This window comes from Nerophis ophidion, linkage group LG03 (genome assembly GCF_033978795.1).
Source record: "Nerophis ophidion isolate RoL-2023_Sa linkage group LG03, RoL_Noph_v1.0, whole genome shotgun sequence".
Lineage (NCBI taxonomy): Eukaryota > Metazoa > Chordata > Actinopteri > Syngnathiformes > Syngnathidae > Nerophis > Nerophis ophidion.
In genome coordinates this window covers 80,854,325-80,881,672 of record NC_084613.1, presented here as the reverse complement: position 1 = coordinate 80,881,672, position 27,348 = coordinate 80,854,325, and the positions used below count along the sequence as shown (strand labels likewise).

Sequence of the window (27,348 nt, the reverse complement as noted above, 5' to 3'; positions counted from 1 at the left end):
CACTAAAGGTACACATTGCACTAAAGGCACACACTAAAGGTGCACACTGCACTAAAAGTACACACTGCACTAAAAGTACACACTGCACTAAAGGCACACACTAAAGGTGCACACTGCACTAAAGGTACACACTGCACTAAAGGCACACACCAAAGGTGCACACTGCACTAAAGGCACACACTGCACTAAAGGCACACACTAAAGGTACACACTGCACTAAAGGTACACACTGCACTAAAGGCACACACTAAAGGTACACACTGCACTAAAGGCACACACTAAAGGTGCACACTGCACTAAAAGTACACACTGCACTAAAGGCACACACTAAAGGTGCACACTGCACTAAAAGTACACACTGCACTAAAGGCACACACTAAAGGTGCACACTGCACTAAAAGTACACACTGCACTAAAGGCACACACTAAAGGTGCACACTGCACTAAAGGTACACACTGCACTAAAGGCACACACTAAAGGTGCACACTGCACTAAAGGCACACACTAAAGGTGCACACTGCACTAAAGGTACACACTGCACTAAAGGCACACACTAAAAGTACACACTGCACTAAAGGCACACACTAAAGGTGCACAATGCACTAAAGGTACTCACTGCACTAAAAGTACACACTGCACTAAAGGCACACACTAAAGGTGCACACTGCACTAAAAGTACACACTGCACTAAAGGTACACACTGCACTAAAAGTACACACTGCACTAAAGGTACACACTGCACTAAAAGTACACACTGCACTAAAAGTGCACACTGCACTAAAGGCGCACACTGCACTAAAGGCGCACACTGCACTAAAGGCGCACACTAAAGGTACACACTGCACTAAAGGTACACACTGCACTAAAAGTACACACTGCACTAAAGGCACACACTAAAGTTGCACACTGCACTAAAGGCACACACTAAAGGTGCACACTGCACTAAAGGTGCACACTGCACTAAAAGTACACACTGAAAGTCACCGCCAAGGTAAAGTTATTAAGACAGAAAGCAATGGCAGAATTCTACTAATCACCTGTAAAAGTCTTACTTACCAGGTGTGCTTTTTACTCAGTGACAAGAAGAATAAAAAAACGAGTTCAATTCCATTTGTTGGTCTCTTTTTTTAAACTTATTTGACTTTATGAAAAGTCCAATTCCTCTAATCCAGCATGTTCATTCAAATTGTTTAGACCGAACTTGTCAACTTCACTATGACAATGTTGCCAAGGGGATGGTGCGGTGCGTTCAAACGCCCTCTACTATTAACGGAATTCGCAGCGTGGCATCTAATCAAAACGCTCACGTTCATTATTACGGTGTATGCGCTATACTTCCGAGGCTCGTGAACGCACCGCCAGATGCGTACTTCCGGGAAGTTTCGAACTTTCTACAAACTTTGACATTTCTTAATATTTTCTTTTCTTAGCTCGGTCGAGTCTTAAAGGAGAGTCGAAGGGGAACATGTCGGACCACGTGACTCACCTGTCAGGACGACCGGCGGCTTTCTTGGTGAACTTTGTCGCCTTGGAGCAAAATGCTAACCTGCACGTTAGCATCCTGACGCTGTGCCTGTGTTCCCGCCGCCAGATGACATCATTAGAGCCTAAATGTCATGACGACGCGGCCGCAGGCTCACTTGGCAAGCATCGTAACATCAGGTGGCGTGGCGGTGAATCACAGCAATTAAGTAGTTTGTTGTTCTAACACACCACCGCCGACTGGCCGTGACGTCACCGCTAGGGGTCGGCCAAGCACCTCCGATTTGGAAAAAGTGGTGAAAAAAGGTACAGTTTTTCCACTTCAGTGAGTATAAACTAGAGTAAGTCGAGGACGGAATTGTTTGAAACTTCAAACGAAAAAGCTTTAACGTCTGAAAAAAGTTTCGAACTTTCTACAAACTTTGACATTTTCTTAATATTCTCATTTCTTAGCTCGCTCGAGTCTTTAAGGAGAGTCGAAGGGAAACATGTCTGACCACGCTTTACTAACAGTTTGACTTCAAACGCTTAATTTACCAGAAAACTCCCACGGTTCTTTCTTATAACGCCTCAAGTGTTTGCTGCGGGAATGAGGACGCTTTTCAAATAGCACGTCCGGGTTTTAAAACGCAACACGGCACCCCTCTCTCAGTTGGGAAATTGTGTTCGATGTAAATATAAACGGAATACATCCATCCATCCATCCATCATCTTCCGCTTATCCGAGGTCGGGTCGCGGGGGCAGCAGCCTAAGCAGGGAAGCCCAGACTTCCCTATCTCCAGCCACTTCGTCTAGCTCTTCCCGGGGGATCCCGAGGCGTTCCCAGGCCAGCCGGGAGACATAAGTCTTCCCAACGTGTCCTGGGTCTTCCCCGTGGCCTCCTACCAGCTGGACGTGCCCTAAACACATCCCTAGGGAGGCGTTCGGGTGGCATCCTGACCAGATGCCCGAACCACCTCATCTGGCTCCTCTCCATGTGGAGGAGCAGCGGCTTTACTTTGAGCTCCTCCCGGATGGCAGAGCTTCTCACCCTATCTCTAAGGGAGAGCCCCGCCACCCGGCGGAGAAAACTCATTTCCGCCGCTTGTACCCGTGATCTTATCCTTTCGGTCATGACCCAAAGCTCATGACCATAGGTGAGGACGGGAACGTAGATCGACCGGTAAATTGAGAGCTTTGCCTTCCGGCTCAGCTCCTTCTTCACCACAACGGATCGATACAACGTCCGCATTACTGAAGACGCCGCACCGATCTGCCTGTCGATCTCACGATCCACTCTTCCCTCACTCGTGAACAAGACTCCTAGGTACTTGAACTCCTCCACTTGGGGCAGGGTCTCCTCCCCAACCCGGAGATGGCACTCCACCCTTAATACAATGATTTGCAAATCATTTTCAACCCATATTCAGTTGAATTTGCTACAAAGACAACATATTTGATGGCAAGAAATCTGCGTTCAAAAGACTCCGGCTTATTGGTGATTCCTAGAGCCCAAAAAAAGTCTGCGGGCTATAGAGCGTTTTCCGTTCGGGCTCCAGTACTCTGGAATGCCCTCCAGTTCGAGATGCTACCTCAGTAGAAGCATTTAAGTCTCACCTTAAAACTCATCTGTATACTCTAGCCTTTAAATAGACCTCCTTTTTAGACCAGTTGATCTGCCGCTTCTTTTCTTTCTCCTATGTCCCCCCCTGCCTTGTGGAGGGGGTCCGGTCCGATGACCATGGATGAAGTACTGGCTGTCCAGAGTCGAGACCCAGGATGGACCGCTCGCCTGTATCGGTTGGGGACATCTCTACGCTGCTGATCCGCCTCCGCTTGAGATGGTTTCCTGTGGACGGGACTCTCGCTGCTGTCTTGGATCCGCTTTGAACTGAACTCTCGCGGCTGTGTTGGAGCCACTATGGATTGAACTTTCACAGTATCATGTTAGACCCGCTCAACATCCATTGCTTTCAGTCCCCTAGAGGGGGGGGGGTTGCCCACATCTGAGGTCCTCTCCAAGGTTTCTCATAGTCAGCATTGTCACTGGCGTCCCACTGGATGTGAATTCTCCCTGCCCACTGGGTGTGAGTTTTCCTTGCCCTTTTGTGGGTTCTTCCGAGGATGTTGTAGTCGTAATGATTTGTGCAGTCCTTTGAGACATTTGTGATTTGGGGCTATATAAATAAACATTGATTGATTGATTGATTGATGTCCAAACTGATAATCATTAACTTTGGAATTTCATGCCAGCAACACGTGACAAAGAAGTTGGGAATGGTGGTAATAAATACTGATAAAGTTGAAAAATGCTCATCAATCACTAATTTAGAACATCCCACAGGTGTGCAGGCTAATTAGGAACAGGTGGGTGCCATGATTGGGTATAAAAGCAGCTTCCATGAAATGTTAAGTAATTCACAAACAAGGACGGGGTGAGGGTCACCAATTTGTAAGCAAATTGTCAAACAGTTTTAGAACATTTCTCAACGAGCTATTGCAAGGAATTTAGGGATTTTACCATCTACGGTCCGTAAAATCATCAAAAGGTTCAGAGAATCTGGAGAAATCACTGCATGTAAGCGATAATATTACGGACCGTTGATGAAGTGAAATGAATTATATTTATATAGCGCTCTTCTCTAGTGACTCAAAGCGCTTTACATAGTCCATCCATCCATTTTCTACCGCTTATTCCCTTTCGGGGTCGCGGGGGGCGCTTGCGCCTATCTCAGCTACAATCGGGCGGAAGGCGGGGTACACCCTGGACAAGTCGCCACCTCATCGCAGGGCCAACATAGATAGACAGACAACATTCACACACTAGGGCCAATTTAGTGTTGCCAATCAACCTATCCCCAGGTGCATGTCTTTGGAAGTGGGAGGAAGCCGGAGTACCCGGAGGGAACCCACGCATTCACGGGGAGAACATGCAAACTCCACACAGAAAGATCCCGAGCCTGGATTTGAACGCAGGACTGCAGGACCTTCGTATTGTGAGGCAGACGCACTAACCCCTCTGCCAACCCAATATCTAAGTTACATTTAAACCAGTGTGGGTGGCACTGGGAGCTGGTGGGTGAAGTATCTTGCCCAAAGACACAACGGCAGTGACTAGGATGGCGGAAGTGGGAATCGAACCTGCAACCCCCAAGTTGCTGGCATGGCCACTCTACCAACCGAGCTATACCGCCCGTTGATCCCTCAGGTGGTACTGCATCGAAAATCCACATCAGTGTGTAAAGGATATCACCACATGGGCTCAGGAGCATTTCATAAAACCACTGTCAGTAACTACAGTTGGTTGCTACATCTGTAAGTGCAAGTTAAAACTCTAATATGCAAAGAAAAACCCATTTATCAACAACACCAAGGAACGCCGCTGATGGACTGATGCAAAGTGGAAACGTGTTCTGTGGTCTGAGGAGTCCACGTTTAAAATTATATTTGGAAACTATGGACGTGGTGTCCTCGGAACAAAGAAGAAAATAACCATCCGGATTGTTATACGCGTAAAGTTCAAGTTCGTCTTTTTGTGTCTTTATCGCCACCTCGGAGGACGTGAACGTGGACCAGCCTGACTTCCAAAGTTTGTGAATAAATATGTGATGAAAATAATCAAAATAGTAATTTTCTTTGTTTCTGTGAAATAAGGTTAATGAGCACAAAATTGTTCTCTGGAGAAATGTATGTATGACATGGAACTTAATATGACATACTCAAATTGAATCCATACTTTTTTCATAGTTGTGTGTATTAACTTGACTTAAGAGTTAATTGCAAAACATTTTTCTTGTTATAGGCGCAAAGTTCAAAAGCCAGCATCTGTGATGGTATGGGGGTGCATTAGTGCCCAAGGCATGGGTAACTTACACATCTGTGAAGGCACCATTAATGCTGAAAGGTACATACAGGTTTTGGAACAACATATGTTGTCTTCCAAGCAACGTTATCATGGACGCCCCTGCTTATTTCAGCAAAACAATGCCAAGCCACGTGTTACAACAGCGTGGTTTTGTAATAAAAGAGTGCGGGTACTTTCCTGGCCCGCCAGCAGTCCAGACCTGTCTCCCTTCGAAAATGTGTGGCACATTACGAAGGGTAAATTACGACAGCGGAGACCCCGGACTGTTGAACGACTGAAGCTCTACATAAAAAAAGAATGGTAATGAATTCCACTTTCAAAGCTTTAACAATTAGTTTCCTCAGTTCCCAAACGTTTATTGAGGGTTGTTAAAAGAAAAGGTGATGTAACACAGTGGTGAACATGCCCTTTCCCAACTACTTTGGCACATATTGCAGCCATGAAATTGTAAGTTATTTGCAAAAAAAAATAGTTGATAAGTTTGAACATCAAATATCTTGTCTTTGTAGCATATTCAACTGAATGTGGGTTGAAATGGATTTGCAAATCACTGTATTCCGCTTATATTTACATCTAACACAATTTCCCAATTCATATGGAAACAGGGTTTGTACAAATGACAAGGCAACATCCAGAACCCCCTCATATAGAAGCATTTAAGTCTCACCTTAAAACTCATTTGTATACTCTAGCCTTTAAATAGACCTCCTTTTTAAACCAGTTGATCTGCCCCTTCTTTTCTTTTTCTCCTATGTCCCCCCCTCCCTTGTGGAGGGGGTCCGTCCGGTCCGATGACCATGGATAAGGTACTGGCTGTCCAGAGTCGAGACCCAGGATAGACCGCTCGCCTGTGTATCGGTTGGGGACATCTCGACGCTGCTGATCCGCCTCCGCTTGGGATGGTTTCCTGTGGACGGGACTCCCGCTGCTGTCTTGGATCCGCTTTGAACTGAACTCTCACAACTGTGTTGGTGCCACTATGGATTGAACTTTCACAGTATCATGTTAGACCCGCTCGACATCCATTGCTTTCGGTCCCCTAGAGGGGGGGGGGGGTAGCCCACATTTGAGGTCTTCTCCAAGGTTTCTCATAGTCAGCATTGTCACTGGCGTCCCACTGGACGTGAATTCTCCTTGCCCACTGGGTGTGAGTTTTCCTTGACCTTATGTGGGTTCTTCCGAGGATGTCGCAGTCGTAATGATTTGTGCAGTCCTTTGAGACATTTGTGATTTAGGGCTATATAAATAAACGATTGATTGATTGATGTAAACAGGAAGTACAAATGACAAGGCAACATCCAACACGGCCCCACCCTCATGTAAACAGGAAGTCGGCAACGTCCAACACAGCGCCCCCACATGTAAGCAGGAAGTAGGCAACATCCATCACGCCCCCCCTCATGTAAACAGGAAGTACAAATGACAAGGCAACATACAAAAAAGGTGAGATACAGGTAAATTATGGGGGGTGTCAAAAAAAAAAAAAAGGCAGCCATCTTTGATTGTTTTTTATCACCATGAAGATACTTTGTACATTTACAGTGATGCATTTATCTATAATGACTTCAAAATAGGTCAGATAGTTTGTCCATCTTTTCCATAACAATATTACATGTTCATCGTTGGCAATGTCACCAAAAGGAGTTGACATTTTAGCAGTGAAATCCAAAAATTGCACCTCTGCCTTTTACAGTCCAAACATGTAGAAAATCTGTGAGTGAAGTTTGCATATTCTCCTTGTGGGTTTCAGGTCTCCGGATACTCTTTGTCTTCCTCCGACATCCCAAAAACATGCAAGTCAATTGTAAATTGTGAGTGCACATTTTTTTGCTAATATGTTCCCAACACTTATTAACTGGTGATCAAATACTTCAAGTTTGTCTTGATGACTACAGTCCCATGTCAGCTAATTATTGTGAAAAGTTGCCCTCATGTTGGACCTTAAAATCTTCAATACATTTGCAAAGCTCCCCATGTCTTCCCGAGGCCTCTGTTAGGAAAACGCAAGTACATCACCTTGTTATGAGCTCACAATATATCGTTTTACCTTTGTTAGCGCCTGTATCAGCCGCTGTAACACCGCATCTTCTCTGTGTGGACACAGGTGGGTCACTGTGCTCACACAGCTCAACAAACAATAAATGGTGTGTTTCTGGGACTGAAAACACAAGCAAGTACCTTTTTAGGAATGGTATGCAATTGCTGAGAGATTCAAACCAAAAGGACTGGAGTTGTGGATCAATAATCAACCCGTTCATTGACATCAAACAGGAACAACAGACAACAGTACCCTATTTTTCAGACTATAAGGCACACTTAAAATCCTTTAATTTTCTCAAAAATCAACAGTTACGCCTTATAACCGGTGCGCCTAATGTACAGAACATTTTTGTTGTGCTTATCAACCTCGAAGCTATGGTACATTATGTAATTATCAGTGTAACCAGTAGATGGCAGTCACACATAAGAGATGCATGTGGACTGCAATATGATGCCAGTACGCAACACCGAACTTTAAATGTTCCATTAGTTAGTTTAGTCTTTATTTAAAAGGACAATACACAGAAACATTAAGTTCAAATACAGATGTGTTCTGTACCAGATTATAGCTAAAAAGCTAATTTCCATCTGCAGTCCCTGAATACCAAAATTAGAGACATACAAAAATCATGCAATAATATCATTACAATAAAATCATACCATATCACATAATCAAATTTTAAAAAGTCATAAAATGCCCTTTCATTGAGAATATAGAACAGGGGTAGGGAACCTATGGCTCTAGAGCCAGATGTGGCTCTTTTGATGACTGCATCTGGCTCTCAGATAAATCTTAGGACACATTGCTTAACACGAGAAGTAATGAATAATTTCACTGGTAAACAGTGTTAAAATAACGTTCAAAATATAAAACATTCTCTTGCATTTTTATCCATCCATCCGTTTTCTACCGCACCTGTTCAAGAAGTCAAGAATGATAAGAGATATGTTTTTTTATTATTAGTTAGCTTCAGAATAAAAATGTTATTTAAAAAAATAACAGACGTGTTATACCCTAATGTAGGTTTTACATAAAAATGCACACATTTAGTTGTATTCAGTGTTAAAAAAATATTATATGGCTCTCACGGAAATACATTTTAAAATATTCGGCTTCCATGGCTCTCTCAGCCAAAAAGGTTCCCGACCCCTGATATAGAACATTACACACGGCACTCAAAAAGCTGGGAAGCCGCACCGCTTGACGGATTGTCGGCGTGTTACAGTTACAGTTACAGTAGTGAGACATACTCGTCAAGATTATGGTGTGTGTATAAGGTCTGCAAATTGGCACTTATTAGCAGACATTTTATCGGGTGTTTTGTTTCGCAATATTATGCAAAAGCGACTTTTCTTACTTTCTGGTACCTGCTGATGTGTATGGGATCTGCATAAGTCCTGAAAATTTGCGCACATCCGCCTTTGTAGTCCGTGTAGTTGATTAGCTTCTTTTTCTCTGTCTTCTTGTAACCTGTTTCCATTTATAATATGAAGTAGCATAAAGTTCTAACTGATATCTGTCAGTCGACTCGCTTTGGAAGTGGTAAAAACTACATGTGTAGTGGGTTAACATTATTCACCCAGGGAACTTTAGTTATTAGAGAGCTCGGGTCGGACGGTTTTTACGGGACACATTTCCGGGCGTTTTTGTAGCACTAGTGAGCCACGAATGACGAGATGCTGCTCCGTTATTGATTGAAGTAAAGTCTGAATGTCATTAAAACAGTTAGCGCCATCTTTTGACACTTCTTCCACTCCCGTCGTTGCACGCTACACTACTACAACAAAGATGACGGGGAGAAGACGCTGTCCAAGTGGAGGCACGTAAATAAGACGGCCCACAAAACGGCGCATCCTGAAGCGAATGTCAGAAAGCGACTTGAAGATGTGTAAAACATCATCTATGCAACATTTTGACCAAATAACCAACATTACATGTAATGTAGACCACAAGGAAGTATTTTACATGTAGAAAATAATCATAATAGTATGACTCCTTTAATGCGCCTTATAATCCGATGCGCCTTTTGTATGAAAATATATGTATATATATATATATATATATATATATATATATATATATATATATATATAGTACTTTATTTATTCCGTCAGGAGAGTTCCTTCAGGAAAATTACAATTTTCAGCACAATCCCATTCAAGATCAGACAAACATTACAGGGAGACAGAACAGGATCGCTGACGGGTCTGCCGGCTTGCAGCGCCCCTTACAAAAAAGATGACATACAGGTAAACAAGGGGGGTGGGGGAAGAAAAAAATTGAAGATTAAAATAAAATTAAAAAATCGGTCTAGATAGACCTGATAGACCTGAATAGACCCGCGCATCGGCAGTGCGCCCTATAGTCCGGAAAATTTGGTAATAGAAGAATTCTTTACCTTATTGAGCACTCCAAGGGGCTTGTTGCTTCCTGCACAAGATAACTTGGCGATATCTTCAACACTAAGAACAGGCTCCTGTGTAAAGATTGAGGAAGCATTAGATTGCATGTAAACACTGATTGATTGATTTATTTGTATTTCAAATATGCGAAAAAACAAGAGCAAGCCTGATCCAATACAGTGCTATGGTCTTCACAGCCATCCATTTTCTACCGCTTATTCCCTTTTGGGGTCGCTGGCGCCTATCTCTGCTACAATCGGGCGGAAGGCGGTGTACACCCTGGACAAGTCGCCACCTCATCGCAGGGCCAACACAGATAGACAGACAACATTCACACTCACATTCACACACTAGAGCCAATTTAATGTTGCCAATCAACCTATCCCCAGGTGCATGTTTTTGGAAGTGGGAGGAAGCCAGAGTACCCGAAGGGAACCCACGCATTCACGGGGAGAACATGCAAACTCCACACAGAAAGATCCCGAGCCTGGATTTGAACCCAGGACTGCAGGACCTTTGTATTGTGAGGCAGACGCACTAACCCCTCTGCCACCATGAAGCCCGTCTTAACAGCCATTATAACAAAATGAAAACAATGGAGAATAAACAACAAAAACAAGAGTGAGAAGTTTACACTTATTTAATCCCACCACTTTTCTTTAAATCCTAAATTACTCTGAGGTAGAACTACCTGTTCACTCTATGTACAAATTAAATGAACTTGTATATACATCAATTATACATACATATGCACACTACACACATAGCCACACCATTACCACGAGTGATCATGGAAATGGTATCTTGCCACAGCAGCAGCACCAATGCCTCAACGGGCATTCCCCACACTCTTTTGTAACACAAACAACCCAATATCAAAGCCCTTCTTCATCTCAGTACCTCTGGAATACCACGCACCTATACTTCTTTTTAAACTGGTTTATGTTTGGACATTGCTTTTTAACTCCACATTCAAACCATTCCATAGTTTCACTCCATCCATGTCAGGTTCAAACACTGGTGACATCTATTAATCAGACAAGAACCAAGGAACCAAGCAGACACAGAGTTAAATAGAGCTCATGAGGAGACACGTGTTTTGGGCTGCACTCTAGTTACAGATCCAAACAACGTTCTAAAGAACGGCCCGCGTGCCTCCTGTATTTATTAAAGAAATCCCTATTACATCATTGTGACTGAGGGAAAAAGGGGGGAGTGGACTCGACACAAGATATGATAATACAAAAATGCAAATATGTTGACACTTGGTGCTATCGGCCAGTTTGTTCTTGTGCTGGTCCCAGAACAGAATGTTTGGCCTTGGCAGTCAGCATGCGGAATCTGGACAGAACACTCATAGGAAAGAAAGGCAAGCAATCTCTCAGATTGCTAGTTCTGCACAAATACAGAAAACCCGCTTCAGCACAAATTGACAATACTTTATAGTAACGGCCCTTAAGCATGTAGTTATGATGATAATATATACATAATTATTCTAACAATTTCTACCGCTTATTCCCTTTGGAGTCGCGGGGGGTGCTGGCGCCTATCTCCGCTACAACCGGGCGGAAGGCGGGATGCACCCTGGACAAGTGGCCTCCTCATCGCAGGGCCAACACAGACAACATTTACACTCACATTCACACACTAGGGCCAATTTAGTGTTGCCAATCAACCTATCCCCAGGTGCATGTCTTTGGAAGTGGGAAGTAGCCGGAGTACCCGGAGAGAACCCACGCAGTCACGGGCAGAACATCCAAACTCCACACAAAAAGATCCAGAGTCCGGGATTGAACCCAGGACTACTCAGGACCTTCGTATTGTGAGGCAGACGCACTAACCCCTCTACCACCGTGCTACCCTAGTTTCACTCCACAAATTGAAATACAAAAACTTTTAATGGTCGTTATGTAACTAAGCATTTTGAAATTTCAATTCCCCCTTAAATCTCGTGTGCTGAACAATTTTTGAATGCTTGCTGGGACTTTATTTATTTTTGGCTTTATACATTGTAGGAGCCATTTAAGGCATCCTCATTTTTGGGTTGGCATTACTTTCTTTTGTCACTAGGTGGCGGGCTTTTTGGTTTAGGAGTGCAGGGTTGAAGGCATATATATAGGAGCACAGGTGAGCTGATTAGAGAGGACTCAGGTGTGGGAGCACAAACGTTCTTACCACAACAGCAGACAACGGCACACAACAGCAGACAACGGCACACAGCAACAGGCAGGAAAGACAGGAGAACATATGGCACCATGTCACTACAATAATCCTTGGTATGTTTCATTCACCCTGCAAGTTAATTAATAAATATGCATTAACTGTATTTCTGACTGGACCTCACTTCAATGCAATGTTTGCTGCTGCGTAGGATCACTCCCTCAAACCTGTTGAGTAGTGTCAATAAATTTGAACATTTAAAGGTGAAGATTGCCACTACATACATTATTTGAGCAGTTTGATACAAAATAATGTCATTAAATTTCAATATTTTTGACCAAGAATAGTGAATGATAGAGGTGTAACAATACACAAAAATTTCGGTTTGGTACGTACCTCGGTTCTGTTCATTTTTGGTACAGTAAGAAAACTTCCATCCATCCATTTTCTACCGCTTATTCCCCTTTGGGTTGCGAGGGGTGCTGGTGCCTATCTCAGCTACAACCGGGCGGAAGGCGGGGAGCACCCTGGACAAGTCGCCACCTCATCTCAGGGGCAACACATATAGACAGACAACATTCACACACTAGGTCCAATTTAGTGTTGCCAATCAACCTATCCCCAGGTGCATGTCTTTGGAGGTGGGAAGTAGCCGGAGTACCCGGGGAGAACCCACGCAGTCACGGGGAGAACATGCAAACTCCACACAAAAAGATCCCGAGTCCGGGATTGAACCACCGTGCTGCCCTAGTTTCACTCCACAAATTGAAATACAAAAACTTTTAATGGTCGTTCTGTAACCAAGCATTTTGAAATTTAAATCCCCCCTTAAATTGTAAACCCCCTCTAGTGTGCTGAACAATTTTTGAATGATTGCTAGGACTATTTATTTTTGGCTTTATACATTGTTTGTGCAGTTTGATACAAAATATCATAAAAATTTCAATATTTTTGACTGTAAGAATAGTGAATGATAGAATGGTACACAAAAATTTCGGGTTGGTACGTACCTCGGTTTAGAGGTCACGGTTCTGTTCATTTTCGGTACAATAAGAAAACAACAAAATATAATTTTTTGGGGTTATTTATTCACCAAATTTGCAAAATCTTCCACCAAAAATATTTTTCTTAGTGGAATATTTGATGTGAAGTAACGAGAACCTTGGATAGGTCAATAATTCATAATAACACTGATTTTGATTCACTATTATGTTTTGAGCAATGACAGTTTGAAAGAAAAAAAAACTGCTTTGTTTTATTAGTCAACATTGCAACTTTCTCTAAATTACATTTAACCTTCAAGCTTTTTTATTTCACTTTTGTTATGTTTTTGTTTATTTTAATAGTATTTTTAGAATGTGCCGTGGGCCTTTTAAACATTAGCTGTGGGCCGCAAATGGCCTCTGGCCCACTTTTGACACCCCTGCTTTAGATAATAAAACATTTAATCTGATAAATCAATGGATAAAAAGCAGAGCCTGGCGACACATGCACGTTTATCATAACTCTCTCGCTCTCTGCCCCTCCCTCACAAATACTGCTGCTGCGCGCACAATTTGTTTTGTTTTTAACCCCTTGTTACGTTCCACGTAGTGGTGGTTTGTTTTTGTGTTTTTTTCTTCTTTTGTTTGAACAAGTCACACTCAATCATGACCTCTGCTGCCAATCAACCGGTTTCTGTTCCCAGCTGCTCCTCATTTCACTTGTTGATCAGCCATTCATCCTCCTGACCTGCTTAAAACCACCTTTTAGCCACCGGATTGAGGGATTCTTTTTCTGACATGCTGTGGGGAGTTTTGAGAGACGCTACTTTGTCTTTGGCGCTACTTTGTTTTGTAATCTTTTTTTTTTTTTAAGCTTTTTGCTAAACCTGTGCCACTTGTTTTGTTGTCTTCCTTTTTGTTTGACCTTCCAACCTTTGTAAGTATCTGCGGCCTAGTCTTGGGAAAGGTTAGACAGGCCTCTATACACTACAATCCAATCCACTTTATTTATATAGCACATTTAAACAACAATAACGTTTCCAAAGTGCTGCACAGCCATGTTAAAAACAATATTATGCTCCACCAATGACTGAATAAAACAAAAAATGAATAAAAATAAAAATATAAAAACAAATATGATTAAAAACTATTTTAAAGGGTAAAATCAATTAAAACAGTAAAATAAAAATAAAAGTGTATAAAAAACACAGAGGACAACAGAGAACCACACAACTCACGTAGTGTTAAAAGCCAAAGAATAAAAGTGGGTCTTAAGACGAGACTTAAAACACTCCACTGTGGAAGCAGTTTGAACATGGAGTGGCAGAGTGTTCCAGAGCTTAGGGCCGACCACAGAGAAGGCCCTGTCTCCCCTGGTCTTAAGTCTGGTCTTGGGCACCACGAGCTGGAGCTGGCTTTCGGACCTCAGAGCGCGCGCAGGGATGTAAATTTGGATAAGGTCCGAGATATATTGAGGTGCCAGTCCATGTAAAGATTTAAAAACAAACAGCAATGTTTTAAAATCAGTTCTAAAATGAACAGGGAGCCATTGCAAACTCTGAAGAATTACACACGTAGGATAAATGTTTGTGTATAGAGACACCAGGCTTAGTGGTGGCTGTCACTCTTGTATGTTTTGGACTGATTGATACTTTTATTAGTAGATTGCACAGTTCAGTACATATTCCGTACAATTGACCACTAAATGGTAACACCCCAATAAGTTTTTCAACTTGTTTAAGTCGGGGTCCACGTTAATCAATTCATGGACCCCCTCTTTGGTTAGAGTAGTTAGGTAGGTTTTTGGTTGATGCTAATTAAATAGCTTTAGTTTGTCGGCTTACCTTTCTTTTCTAGAGGTGTATTTTGGTATGTTTTGTTCATTTCTTTGACAGCACCAGTAGTCCCAAGCTAGGCTAGCGTTGTGTCCTTGTTGTACCCGTCCCACCACCTGCTCACTTTTCAATACACTAGTTTTTGTTTATGGACAGAATTTCTAGGCGCAGTCAAGGCATTGAGGGTTTCCGGTTTGGTGGCCGTGGGATTAGGTCTCTGCTTTTTGCAGACGATGTGGTCCTGATGGCTTCATCTGGCCGGGATCTTCAGCTCTCACTGGATCGGTTCGCAGCCGAGTGTGAAGCGGCCGGAATGAGAATCAGCACCTCCAAATCCGAGTCCATGGTTCTCTCCCGGAAAAGGGTGGAGTGCCATCTCCGGGTTGGGGAGGAGACCCTGCCCCAAGTGGAGGAGTTCAAGTACCTAGGAGTCTTGTTCACGAGTGAGGGAAGAGTGGATCGTGAGATCGACAGGCGGATCAGTGCGGCATCTTCAGTAATGTGGACGTTGTACTGATCTGTTGTGGTGAAGAAGGAGCTGAGCCGGAAGGCAAAGCTCTCAATTTACCGGTCGATCTACGTTCCCATCCTCACCTATGGTCATGAGCTTTGGGTCTCTCCCTTAGAGATAGGGTGAGAAGCTCTGCCATCCGGGAGGAACTCAAAGTAAAGCCGCTGCTCCTTCACATCGAGAGGAGCCAGATGAGGTGGTTCGGGCATCTGGTCAGGATGCCACCCGAACGCCTCCCTAGGGAGGTGTTTAGGGCACGTCCAACCGGTAGGAGGCCACGGGGAAGACCCAGGACACGTTGGGAAGACTATGTCTCCCGGCTGGCCTGGGAACGCCTCGGGATCCCCCGGGAAGAGCTAGACGAAGTGGCTGGGAAGAGGGAAGTCTGGGCTTCCCTGCTTAGGCTGCTGCCCCCGCGACCCGACCTCGGATAAGCGGAAGAAGATGGATGGATGGATAGTTTTTGTTTTCAATTCTTGGCTTCAGTGTCTTTAATTTACAACTCATTTGATTTATACACTTTTATGTTGCGTTCCCGTATGATCCCTAGACTTCGAGCCTTCTGGAACGTAACACCCCTTTTTAACCCTGAACGTACATTGTTAATACACATAACCATAACTCAAAATGATAGACTGACCATATGTCCTCTTTTCTCTGGACATGTCTTCTTTTGCAGGGCTGTCCGGGCGGAGTCAGGCATTTTGAGTATTGTTTACGCTACTTCATATGTCCGTATGGAAACTCGTTCGGTACACCTCCGCACCGAACCGAAACCCCCTTACCGAAACGGTTCAATACAAATACACGTACCGTCACACCCCTAGTGAATGAGTATGATACAGATATCCAACCTTGTGATAGCGTTCACTGACCTTGAGCTTCTCCAGCCAGGTCCACAGCAGACAGGCCAGAACATGAGGATCCCATTCCGTCACCATGAGAGCCCAGCCACCTTGACTACTGTTCATCTCCTCCTGTTGGGCAGGTGAGTGAACTCAACACCTCGAATGTTACGCGGAAAGGTGTATCTAGTAAGCACCTGCAGCAGAGACGATCGTTGCAGAACAGCTTGTCCTGGTGGAGCGTGGTCCGCCATGGCGTTGGCAATGGCGCGGGCCATGCGGGTTGTGCCCGCATCATGCCAGTTCCTGCACAACTGTTAACGTAAGCGTCGTGTTTTAGACCACAGCAGTTCACTTTGTTCATCAAAAATTATCATTTACCTCAGTGGTGGAGCTAGATTTGGGTAGAGCCTTTCTGACCGTGCACTTTGACCTCTTGGTAAAGGTGCCGTTTGGTTGCATATTGCGTGTGTGAGATTGGTTCTTGTGGATCTTATCTAGTAAAAGTGTCCTGGAGCTAAATGGTCTCCGATCGGGTCCCTTCACATCCTGTGCACACCAGTGACCCTCATTCTCAAAAGTAGGAGCACTGTGTCGACTCGTCCTCAGATCCTGTGGGACAAAATACAATTTCACAGGAGGACATCAACTCTATTTAGTTATTGAGGAAAAAGGGGGGATTTTGGCTGGCTGAAAATTGTGTAAATTCCTTTATAAAGTGTTTCGGTTGAGTCCTCAATTACAGAATGTTTAGCAGGCTGAATATGACATGGCGTGGCGCAGTGGGAGAGTGGCCGTGCGCAACCCGAGGGTCACTGGTTCAAATCCCACCTAGTACCAACCTCGTCACGTCCGTTGTGTCCTGAGCAAGACACTTCACCCTTGCTCCTGATGGGTGCTGGTTGGCGCCTTGCATGGCAGCTCCCTCCATCAGTGTGTGAATGTGTGTGTGAATGGGTAAATGTGGAAGTAGTGTCAAAGCGCTTTGAGTACCTTGAAGGTAGAAAAGCGCTATACAAGTACAACCCATTTATTTATTTATTTATGTTATTAATTAATTGGAGAAGGTTATTTGATTGATTGATTGATACTTTTATTAGTAGATTGCACAGTTCAGTACATATTCCGTACATCCATCCATCCATTTTCTACCGCTTATTCCCTTTCGGGGTCGCGGGGGGCGCTGGCGCCTATCTCAGCTACAATCGGGCGGAAGGCGGGGTACACCCTGGACAAGTCGCCACCTCATCGCAGGGCCAACACAGATAGACAGACAACATTCACACTCACATTCACACACTAGGGCCAATTTAGTGTTGCCAATCAACCTATCCCCAGGTGCATGTCTTTGGAAGTGGGAGGAAGCCCGAGTACCCGGAGGGAACCCACGCTTTCACGGGGAGAACATGCAAACTCCACACAGAAAGATCCCGAGCCTGGATTTGAACCCAGGACTGCAGGACCTTCGTATTGTGAGGCAGACGCACTAACCCCTCTGCCACCGTGAAGCCGTACAATTCCGTACAATTGACCACTAAATGGTAACACCCGAATAAGTTTTTCAACTTGTTTAAGTCGGGGTCCAGGTTAATCAATTCATGGTATATAACATTATAACATTTTCATGTAACGTACAGAATATCAGAAGCATTTATTCAGGTAGAAATATCACAGATTACATTACCAAACATCTTCGACAATCACAGCATGATCCTAATAAGCCACATTTTGTGTTAGTAGTGCGTGAAACTTAGGGGTGTAACGGTACGTGTATTTGTATTGAACCGTTTCGGTACTGGGGTTCCGGTTCGGTGCGGAGGTGTACCGAACGAGTTTCCACACGAACATATGAAGTAGCCGCCTAAGCTAAAGTCTTAACAAGCTGCTCCGCTCCCTTCTGCCTCTGTCTCCTACACAGCACCCAGCATTGTCCCACCCACACAACCATCTGATTGGTTACATATATAGCGGTAACAGCCAATCAGCAGTGCGTATTCAGAGCGGTAACAACCAATCAGCAGTGCGTATTCAGAGCGCATGTAATCAGCGCGATTACAGATAGGTGTTTAGCAGGTGAGCAGCGAACTCTCCCCAAATTATAATAAACACCTCCCAGTCAACGTTCTTGATGACGTTCTAGAAACAAGCTGTTAAAATACATGTTTAAAAAACATTTAGTCAAAGAAAATTAATTGTCCAGTCATGGTTATGAAACATTAAAATGATCTGTCTACGGTACACTAATGAATGAAATCTATCTTTGATTAAGTTTGAGTTAACTCTGAAGAAAATGATATTAATTGGGATACATATTTGAATCGTTAGACAGCCTTAATTAAAATAGGTCTACATGGCAGGCGACAGACATGCTGCCTCAGCTCCAGACAGTGGCGGGCATCTTTGTGAAGTGAAGTGAATTAGATTTATATAGCGCTTTTCTCTAGTGACCCAAAGCGCTTTACATAGTGAAACCCCAACATCTAAGTTACATTTAAACCAGTGTGGGTGGCACTGGGAGCAGGTGGGTAAAGTGTCTTGCCCAAGGACACAACGGCAGTGACTAGGATGACGGAAGCGGGAATCGAACCTGCAACCCTCAAGTTGCGGGCACGGCCACTCTACCAACCGAGCTATGCCGCGCTTTGCTTAGGTCATCACTATCACCGCTTTTGGCGCTGCGGTTTTGCTGATCAGTCTTTTTCGGTGCATCCGTATTCGATTTAAAATAATATATTCATAGCCATTCATACAATATATTACTTCAATATGTTTTAAAAGGTGGAACCCTGTCATAGGTCCCCTTTCATAATAAAATGTCGCTTTGCAGTTTGCATTTCTTTCTTTTAATATCATCATATTGTATTTGGTAGCCCGAAAAAGCACTTGTCTGCATCAAGTTGTACTTCCGGTTCTATTGTTATCATCGTTTCCTCTCATTCTGATACTTCTACGGTGCCATTTAGAATCCGCCCACCCAAAATGACGTGTATACATTCTTATTGAACTAAGACAGTGGTTCTTAATCTTGTTGGAGGTACCGAACCCCACTAGTTTGAAATGCGCATACACCGAACCCTTCTGTGGTGAAAAATAAAATGTTTTTTTTTCAAATTCAAGACAAAGTCACATGTTTTTGGTATTACTTTAGTATGGGGAACATATTCTAAGTAACAAAGACTTAATTTAAAGTTATTCGGACACTTGGGGAACATATTCTAAGTAATGAAGACTCTAATTTAGAGTTGGTTACGGTCAGGGTTAGAAGGTTAGGGTTATAATAAGGCCATGCTGAATAAATAAATGATAAATGGGTTGTACTTGTATAGCGCTTTTCTACCTTCAAGATACTCAAAGCGCTTTGACACTACTTCCACATTTACCCATTCACACACACATTCACACACTGATGGAGGGAGCTGCCATGCAAGGCGCCAACCAGGACCCATCAGGAGCAAGGGTGAAGTGTCTTGCTCAGGACACAACGGACGTGATGAGGTTGGTTCTAGGTGGGATTTGAACCAGTGACCCTCGGGTTGCGCACGGCCACTCTCCCACTGCGCCACGCCGCCCCATAAGGCATTAATTAGTACTTAATGACTAGTTAGGAACCAATATGTTACTAATTTAAATGTTAATAAGCAACTAATTAATGGTGAATATGTTTCCCATACTAATGTGTTACCATGTTTTTCTTACTGGTGCACAAAATGAACCGTGCATGAACATCACCTTGTTCAAACAACAAAACCAAGAAGTGAAGTGAATTATATTTATATAGCGCTTTTCTCTAGTGACTCAAAGCACTTTACATAGTGAAACCCAATATCTAAGTTACATTTAAACCAGTGTGGGTGGCACTGGGAGCAGGTGGGTAAAGTGTCTTGCCCAAGGACACAACGGCAGTGACTAGGATGGCGGAAGCGGGAATCGAACCTGCAACCCTCAAGTTACTGACACAGCCACTCTACCAACCGAGCTATGCCGCCCCAAGAGAGTGCATAAACTCACAACAAATTACACACCTGCAACTCAGTCAGCTGTTTCCGTATCCGTAATACGCCGATAGGGAGAAGTTTGTATTTACACGAAGAGTTGGGTGTGTTTTGACCTCCGCCGAACCCCTGAGGTCGATTTACCGAACCCCTAGGGTTAAGAACCACTGACCTAAGGTCTTACTTGGTGAAATGTGTCATTACCCTCAATTCGAGGTCAAATTTCCAATTGCATTTACCGCAATCCCGCCGAGGTCAGAGTCGCTGTAGCTGCGTTTGTTGAGCAGCAAATCTCTCTTACTCTCTGAGAATCCCAGGGGCTCATCCCAAGAGGACACGGAGCCCGAGCCAGGCCGTGGGATATTGTGACGCTCCCTCAGCAAAGGCAGGTGCTGTTTGGACACCAGCGTTTCCCTCACGGTCCTGCTCAAGATCCTCAGTGCAGACCTCTTCTCTAATTCAGCATCAATCTCTGGAGCTGTAGGGAGCGCCAGAGCCAGGCAGGAGAGGCGCACACACAGGAGGTAGATCACCTGAGAACAAGAGGGTGGGCGAGTGACACTCACCTTTCAGTCAGACGGGGGGGTGTTCAGGGTACCTTGGGTGTGTACTTGAGCTTGCGTGCCTCCTGGCCGTGCAGCAGTAGAGCCTGGCGGTTGAGGTAGTGCTGCAGGGTGACCGGGGCTCCGTGTCGTAAGCCAAGGTCCGGGTACTGAAGCAGTTGCGTACCAAGCAGGCGGGCAAAGTCAAACACCTGACTGATCTGCGCTCGCGTTTGGATGGAGCGCGGCCTTTTGATGCGGACGTAGTGCACGGCCTCACTGGGACTGATCCGCAAAGTGTAGACTAAGTAGCAGGCTATTAGGACACCTGTGGAGCAGTCGGTGTTAAGTTGTGTATACACACACCCCCTGGCGCAATCCCAACCCGGACCTGTTCTGCCCAGACCGGCATGGCAGTGCACAGCGACCCTTCCCTCCCCCGCAGCGAAGGCCAACACCTTTACGCCATCGACGATGCCGACGAGGGAGGACACGCCGAAATCTGGCATCCCAAAGTTGTAGAAATAAACTGAACATTCACACAAAGAACATCAAAAGGTTTGAGTCACAACATTAGGTACAATATCTGCACATTACAATAAAGAGTTCAGCCTTCTACTAATATACTGCAGTTATGCTCGATTTCCCAAAACCGTTAGAAAGAGAAATGTCCAAAACAGGAATTGTCACAATAAAACATTTTTGCTGGGCGATGTGTTGTCCCATAAATTGTAGCCGATAAACGACAATATTGTCAGCAATATTTGGAGACCAAATTAGGCATGGTAATGCAAATATTTCCCTTTAAATGTAGTACACTTTGATTTATTAGGGTTTGTTTTTTTTTTACCATAATTTACCCGATTTTCCGGGAGGTTTATGGATTTCAGTGCCTCTCCCAGAAATCTCCCGAGGATAATATTCTCAAATAGGTGTGCCGTGATGGCAAGGCCTTTAACGTCCCCTAAAACAGTGGTTCTCAAATGGGGGTACTTGAAGGTATGCCAAGGGGTACGTGAGATTTTTTTTTAAATACTCTGAAAAAAGCAAAAATTCAAAAATCCTTTAAAAATATATTTATTGAATAATACTACAACAAAATATGAATGTATGTTCATAAACAGTGAAAAAAAAATACAAATGTGCAATAATCAGTGTTGACAGCTAGATTTTTTGTGGACATGTTCCATAAATATTGATGTTAAAGATTTCTTATTTTGTGAAGAAATGTTTAGAATGAAGTTGATGAATCCAGATGGATCTCTATTACAATCCCCAAAGAGGGCTCTTTAAGTTGATGATTACTTCTATGTGTAGACATCCTATTTATAATTGAATCACTTGTTTATTTTTCAACAAGTTTTTAGTTATTTTTCTATCTTTTTTTTCCAAATAGTTCAAGAAAGACCACTACAAATGAGCAATATTTTGCACTGTTATACAATTTAATAAATCAGAAACTGATGACATCGTGCTGTATTTTACTTCTTTATCTCTTTTTTTCAATCAAAAATGTTTTGCTCTGATGAGGGGGTACTTGAAATAAAAAAAAATTCACAGGGGTTACATCACTGAAAAAAGGTTGAGAACCACTGCCCTAGAACATGTCGTTTCGTCCGCATTTATACCATGCCATCTGAGTGCCGGCCTGGCTCATGTAGTGTGCGGCAGCTGTGAACACACGTAAGTGACTGCAAGGCATACTTGGTCAACAGCCTTACAGGTCACACTGTCCGTTTAAACAACTTTAACACTCTTACTAATATGCGCCACACTGTGAACCCACACCAAACAAGAATGACAAATACTTTTCGGGAGAACATCCGCACTGTAACGCAACAGAATAAATACTTGAATCCAGGGGCGTCACTAGACCTAATACTGTACTGGGGCACACCTGGGGCACAAATAATTCATGTGAGCGTGCAAAGCGTGCAAGCAAAAACATTTTTAGCACTTGTTTATCATAAAAAATACATAAATAGTGCTTTAAAGAATGAAATCATATCAGATTATGTTGTATGGATCTTTGATTAACCACCTGAAATTAACTAATGCATTTGACCTACTTGTGCACTTTTTTACTCCAGACTTCTAAACTGCTACTGGTAAAAGCAAAAAGGAAGAGCAATGAATCTTTTCGAAATATATATTGCAGTAATCATCTGCAAATTTAACATCTACAAAAGTAAAACAAAAAATAAAGCACCCCTTCATCTCTGGGTTCTTTTATATTATTTAATTTCCATTTATGGCAATGTGGCTAATCCTATTTCAGATACACAAAACTATAAAATATACACAAAACAATAAAGCCACAGTATTAGAATAAATGAACAACTGTTGTGTGTCTGTTCAGGGAATCATTTTCTGAGAAGTAAACTGTAACATAAGTGGTCAATCACTCTGGACAGACATGGAAATATTACAGTAACTCATACAGTTGACCAGTGGTTCCCAACTGGTGGGTCGTGGCATGACGGGGTTGGGTGTATAATGTAGCCCGGAATAGTTAGGGATGCATGGGGTTCTGGGTATTTGTTATGTTGTGTTACGGTGCAGATGTTCTCCCGAAATGTGTTTGTCATTCTTGTTTGGTGTGGGTTCACAGTGTGGCGCATATTAGTAAGAGTGTTAAAGTTGTTTAAACGGACAGTGGGACCTGTATGGCTGTTGAACAAGTATGCCTTGCAGTCACTTATGTGTGTCCGCTAAAGTCACATACATTAGAATGGACTGGCAAGCTGTTTATTCCGGTTGTAGAGGTCACTAAACGCTTTGCCATCATAGCACGCCCTTATTATTGTTGTTTGGGTGAAAATCAGCAGACATTCGAGAGAATAGTAGCTCTGAAAATCGGGAGTCTCCCAGAAAAATTGTGATTGTTGGCAAATGTGATGTCAAGCGTTATTCAAATAAAACTTGCGGGCCGCACTAATAATACATTTTCATATTAAGGTGCAGGCCGTGTGTCTGAGACCCCTGGTTTATACAAAGCAAAAAAAAACTTTGTACGCAGTGTTATTTCATTTTAAATTTCTAAAGAGTTTTGTGGCTCCCATGTTTTCTTTATTTTGTGAAACGGGTCAAAATGGCTCTTTTGAGTGGTAAAGGTTGCCGACCCCTGCTTTAAAGTGTCTTAAGGAAATAAAACTGTCAATCTCTATTAGCCAAAATTGTACTTCAGTAAATATCGAAGAGCTCAGGTTTAGGCGGTTTTACTTCCAAACAAATCGATGCTCACACATGAGACGCCCAAAAATTATCAGCACTTTCTTTGTGACCCGCCAGGCTCTCCGAGTGTGTGTCAGCTTGGGCTCTTGCCATCCGCCACAAAGATTGTAGATTACGGAAAAGAGGATTCACTCCGTGCATCTAATTTTGCTGTTAAATAAAAACGCTCAGTTGCAGAGAGCGATGCACAGAGTGAACCCTCTTGCACCCTAAATGGAAGTGAGAGACTCACGCGGACGTGGCGAATTATCAATGATGAGACAACCCTTTTCTTACTCAATTCAGTAGCAGTGCAGTTTAAACAGAAAAAGTGTCACGTTTTGAGCAGTGTAGGCTCTTTGCTCCTTAGCTAGCACTGCTCCCTGGTTCTAGCCCCGCAGGACGACACATTCAGCCAAGAGTTTTTTATACAAGTCTTGTATTGGATCTCATTTAATTGTACAGGTCAAGCTAATGAAGGCTCTGCTACAACTGGTGGTATCTAAAAGGTCTCACTGTCATTCTCCATGAAGATCTGCGGCAGGTATGTGAAGCCACTTCCAGGGTCCAAAGGGGGTCCACAGTGCGCATGCTCGCCAGGTACTTGCATGTTTATGATGGATCTTATATTTAATCTGTAGAGGAAATCAAGATGCACTAGGTGTACTTGTGTACAAACCCCACTTCCATATGAGTTGGGAAATTGTGTTAGATGTAAATATAAACGGAATACAATGATTTGAAAATCCTTTTCAACCCATATTCAGTTGAATATGCTACAAAGACAACATATTTGATGTTCAAACTGATACACTTTTTTTTTGTGCAAATAATCATAAACTTTAGAATTTGAGGCCAGCAACATGTGACAAAGAAGTTGGGAAAGGTGGCAATAAATACTGATAAAGTTGAGGAATGCTCATCAAACACTTATTTGGAACATCCCACAGGTGTGCAGGCTAATTGGGAACAGGTGGGTGCCATGATTGGGTATAAAAACCACTTCCCAAAAAATGCTCAGTCTTTCACAAGAAAGGATGGGGCGAGGTACACCCCTTTGTCCACAACTGCGTGAGCAAATAGTCAAACAGTTTAAGAACAACGTTTCTCAAAGTGCAATTGCAAGACATTTAGGGATTTCCATATCCTCAAAAGGTTCAGAGAATCTGGAGAAATCACTCCACGTAAGCGGCATGGCCGGAAACCAACATTGATTGACCGTGACCTTCGATCCCTCAGACGGCCCTGTATCAAAAACCAACATCAATCTCTAAAGGATATCACCACATAGGCTCAGGAACACTTCAGAAAACCACTGTCACTAAATACGGTTTGTCACTACATCTGTAAGTGCAAGTTAAAACTCTACTAGGCAAAGCGAAAGCCATTTATCAACATCCAGAAACGCCGCTGGCTTCTCTGGGCCCGAGATCATCTAAGATGGACCGATGCAAAGTGTTCTGTGGTCTGACGAGTCATGCATGGGTAACTTACACATCTGTGAAGGCACCATTAATGCTGAAAGGTACATACAGGTTTTGGAACAATATATGCTGCCATCTAAGCGCCGTCTTTTTCATGGACGCCCCTGCTTATTTCAGCAAGACACATTCAGCACGAGTTACAACAGCGTGGCTTCGTAAAAAAAAAAGAAAAAAAAGAGTGCGGGTACTTTCATGGCCCGCCTGCAGTCCAGACCTGTCTTTCATCGAAAATGTGTGGCGCATTATGAAGCGTAAAATACGACAGCAGAGACCCCGGACTGTTGAACGACTGAAGCACTAAAGAATGGGAAAGAATTCCACTTTCAAAGCTTCAACAATTAGTTTCCTCAGTTCTCAAACGTTTGAGTGTTGTAAAAAGAAAAAAAAAAGGTGATGTAACAGTGGTGAACATGCCCTTTCCCAACTACTTTGGCACGTGTTGCGGCCATGCAATTCTAAGTTTATTTGCAAAAAAAAATAAAGTTTGAACATCAAATATGTTGTCTTTGTAGTGCATTCAACTGAATATGGGTTGAAAATGATTTGCAAATCATTGTATTCTGTTTATATTTACATCTAACACAATTTCCCAACTCACGAAAACAGGGTTTGTACAAAGACAAATGATTCTTGAAGGTATACCTCTGAAATTGTTCTATAATGTTGAACTTTTCAATCAATCTTGTGGACGGGCGTGCCATAGCGATGATGTCATCAGTCACCCTGAGATTATTTGGTAGAAGTCATGTCCCCGACGCATGACAAAATTTGTACTGCAAAGACTCTTACCATGAGGAGAAAACGCCACGGATGACCTGCTGGCTCGTTTTCCAACACTCTGGTCCTTCGTAACGACAGTCTAGTCCCCCGCAGGCCAGCAAGCAGAGGAGTTTGGGCGGGATGGCCTTCACCAGGTTTTCCCGGGCTTGGGAGTAAGCGGCCCGAGGGAAGGGGACATGCTGGGTCAAGGTCTGCATCCTGGACCAGGCGAACCACATCAGCAAATTCTCAAGTGTAAGTTTGAAATGGAACACTCACCTGTCTGCTTGATTGACATGAATGAGTCCAAAGAACAAGTAAAGTAAAGCAAAGTAGACGTAAGGGCGATGGAGCGATGGTGAAGTGTACACACGAGAGTTGACCCAGATTTACTAAGCCTGATTAGCTGTCATAAATGCTTTAGACCAATTAAATAGTGCTTATATATTGAAAACTGTATCCATGTCCTTGTTATCAGTCACACAATTCTACTGTCGTTTTGTTTCACTTTCCTTATTTAGCTACATGACTAATAATCAAGGATTCGGTGTTAAAGTTCAAGTTAAATTACCAATGATCGTCACACACACACACACGGTGTGGTGAAATTATTCTCTGCATTTGACCAGTCACCCATGATCACCCCCACACAACTACATTTAGATGAATAGTTGTCAAACAAAATTGAGCATTATCCTTTGTAAATACATTTTCATTTTCTTTGTTTTTGTGAAATAAGGTTAATGAGCACAAAATTGTTCTCTGGAGAAATGTATGTATGACATGGAACTTAAAATGACATACTCAAATTGAATCCATACTTTTTTCATAGTTGTGTGTATTAACTTGACTTAAAAGTTAATTGCAAAAGATTTTTCTTCCTTTCAAAAAACTATTTCCAAACAAATACATTACGAATTATAATCAGGTAATGCAAGGAAAACATTTTTTGCAAACCACTTGACATCAATGACTTTAATTATTTGGAACTGCAGGCATGATCTTTTTATATATTTTTAAAGATCAATAATTATGAAAAATAATTAATAACTGGGATAATTATGAAGTGTTTAAGTGCCTGCTGCCAGAAAGAAAAACAAACAAATGCTACTTGATTATGTCATGCTAATGCCTGGTCTATTTTAGTATGTTCCTGGTCTGGTTGGCCGTTTCTTTGCTAGACTGGACCAACGCAATGCAAACTACAAGTTGCTTATAAAAAGCATCCAACATCTGCTCCCCAAAAAAAGATT

At 43.0% G+C, this 27,348-nt stretch overlaps 1 protein-coding gene and 1 long non-coding RNA gene across 5 annotated transcripts in view; one reads left to right on the top strand and one right to left on the bottom strand.

Moving 5' to 3' along the window:
* Positions 1-26,571, bottom strand: part of zgc:77752 (uncharacterized protein LOC393862 homolog) — a 44,420-nt gene extending 17,849 nt beyond the window's left edge. Inside the window, exons 1-12 of one of the 3 annotated variants that reach the window (XM_061896184.1) lie at positions 26,375-26,571; positions 26,126-26,314; positions 25,979-26,059; positions 24,369-24,487; positions 21,031-21,168; positions 20,696-20,967; positions 20,337-20,630; positions 16,487-16,717; positions 16,303-16,419; positions 16,136-16,237; positions 9,768-9,845; positions 7,376-7,486 (exon numbers count right to left, since the gene is read on the bottom strand). In XM_061896184.1, the coding sequence (XP_061752168.1) occupies positions 7,376-7,486; positions 9,768-9,845; positions 16,136-16,237; positions 16,303-16,419; positions 16,487-16,717; positions 20,337-20,630; positions 20,696-20,967; positions 21,031-21,168; positions 24,369-24,487; positions 25,979-26,059; positions 26,126-26,313 (1,731 nt within the window). In that variant the 5' untranslated portion in view covers position 26,314; positions 26,375-26,571. Of the gene's footprint in view, positions 1-7,375; positions 7,487-9,767; positions 9,846-16,135; positions 16,238-16,302; positions 16,420-16,486; positions 16,718-20,336; positions 20,631-20,695; positions 20,968-21,030; positions 21,169-24,368; positions 24,488-25,978; positions 26,060-26,125 lie in introns of all 3 variants that reach the window. The other 2 variants (XM_061896183.1, XM_061896185.1) reach the window with 2 other exon arrangements.
* LOC133550111 (uncharacterized) lies at positions 1,257-26,541 on the top strand. Of its 2 annotated transcripts, XR_009806237.1 has the most exons (4): positions 1,257-1,789; positions 16,151-16,248; positions 24,318-24,396; positions 26,210-26,541. It is a non-coding gene; the product is annotated as an uncharacterized LOC133550111 (long non-coding RNA). The 2 variants fall into 2 exon arrangements; XR_009806236.1 differs by lacking the exon at positions 26,210-26,541 and having other exon boundaries at positions 1,261-1,789; positions 16,155-16,248; positions 24,318-24,558.
* Positions 26,572-27,348: the final 777 nt, after the last annotated feature.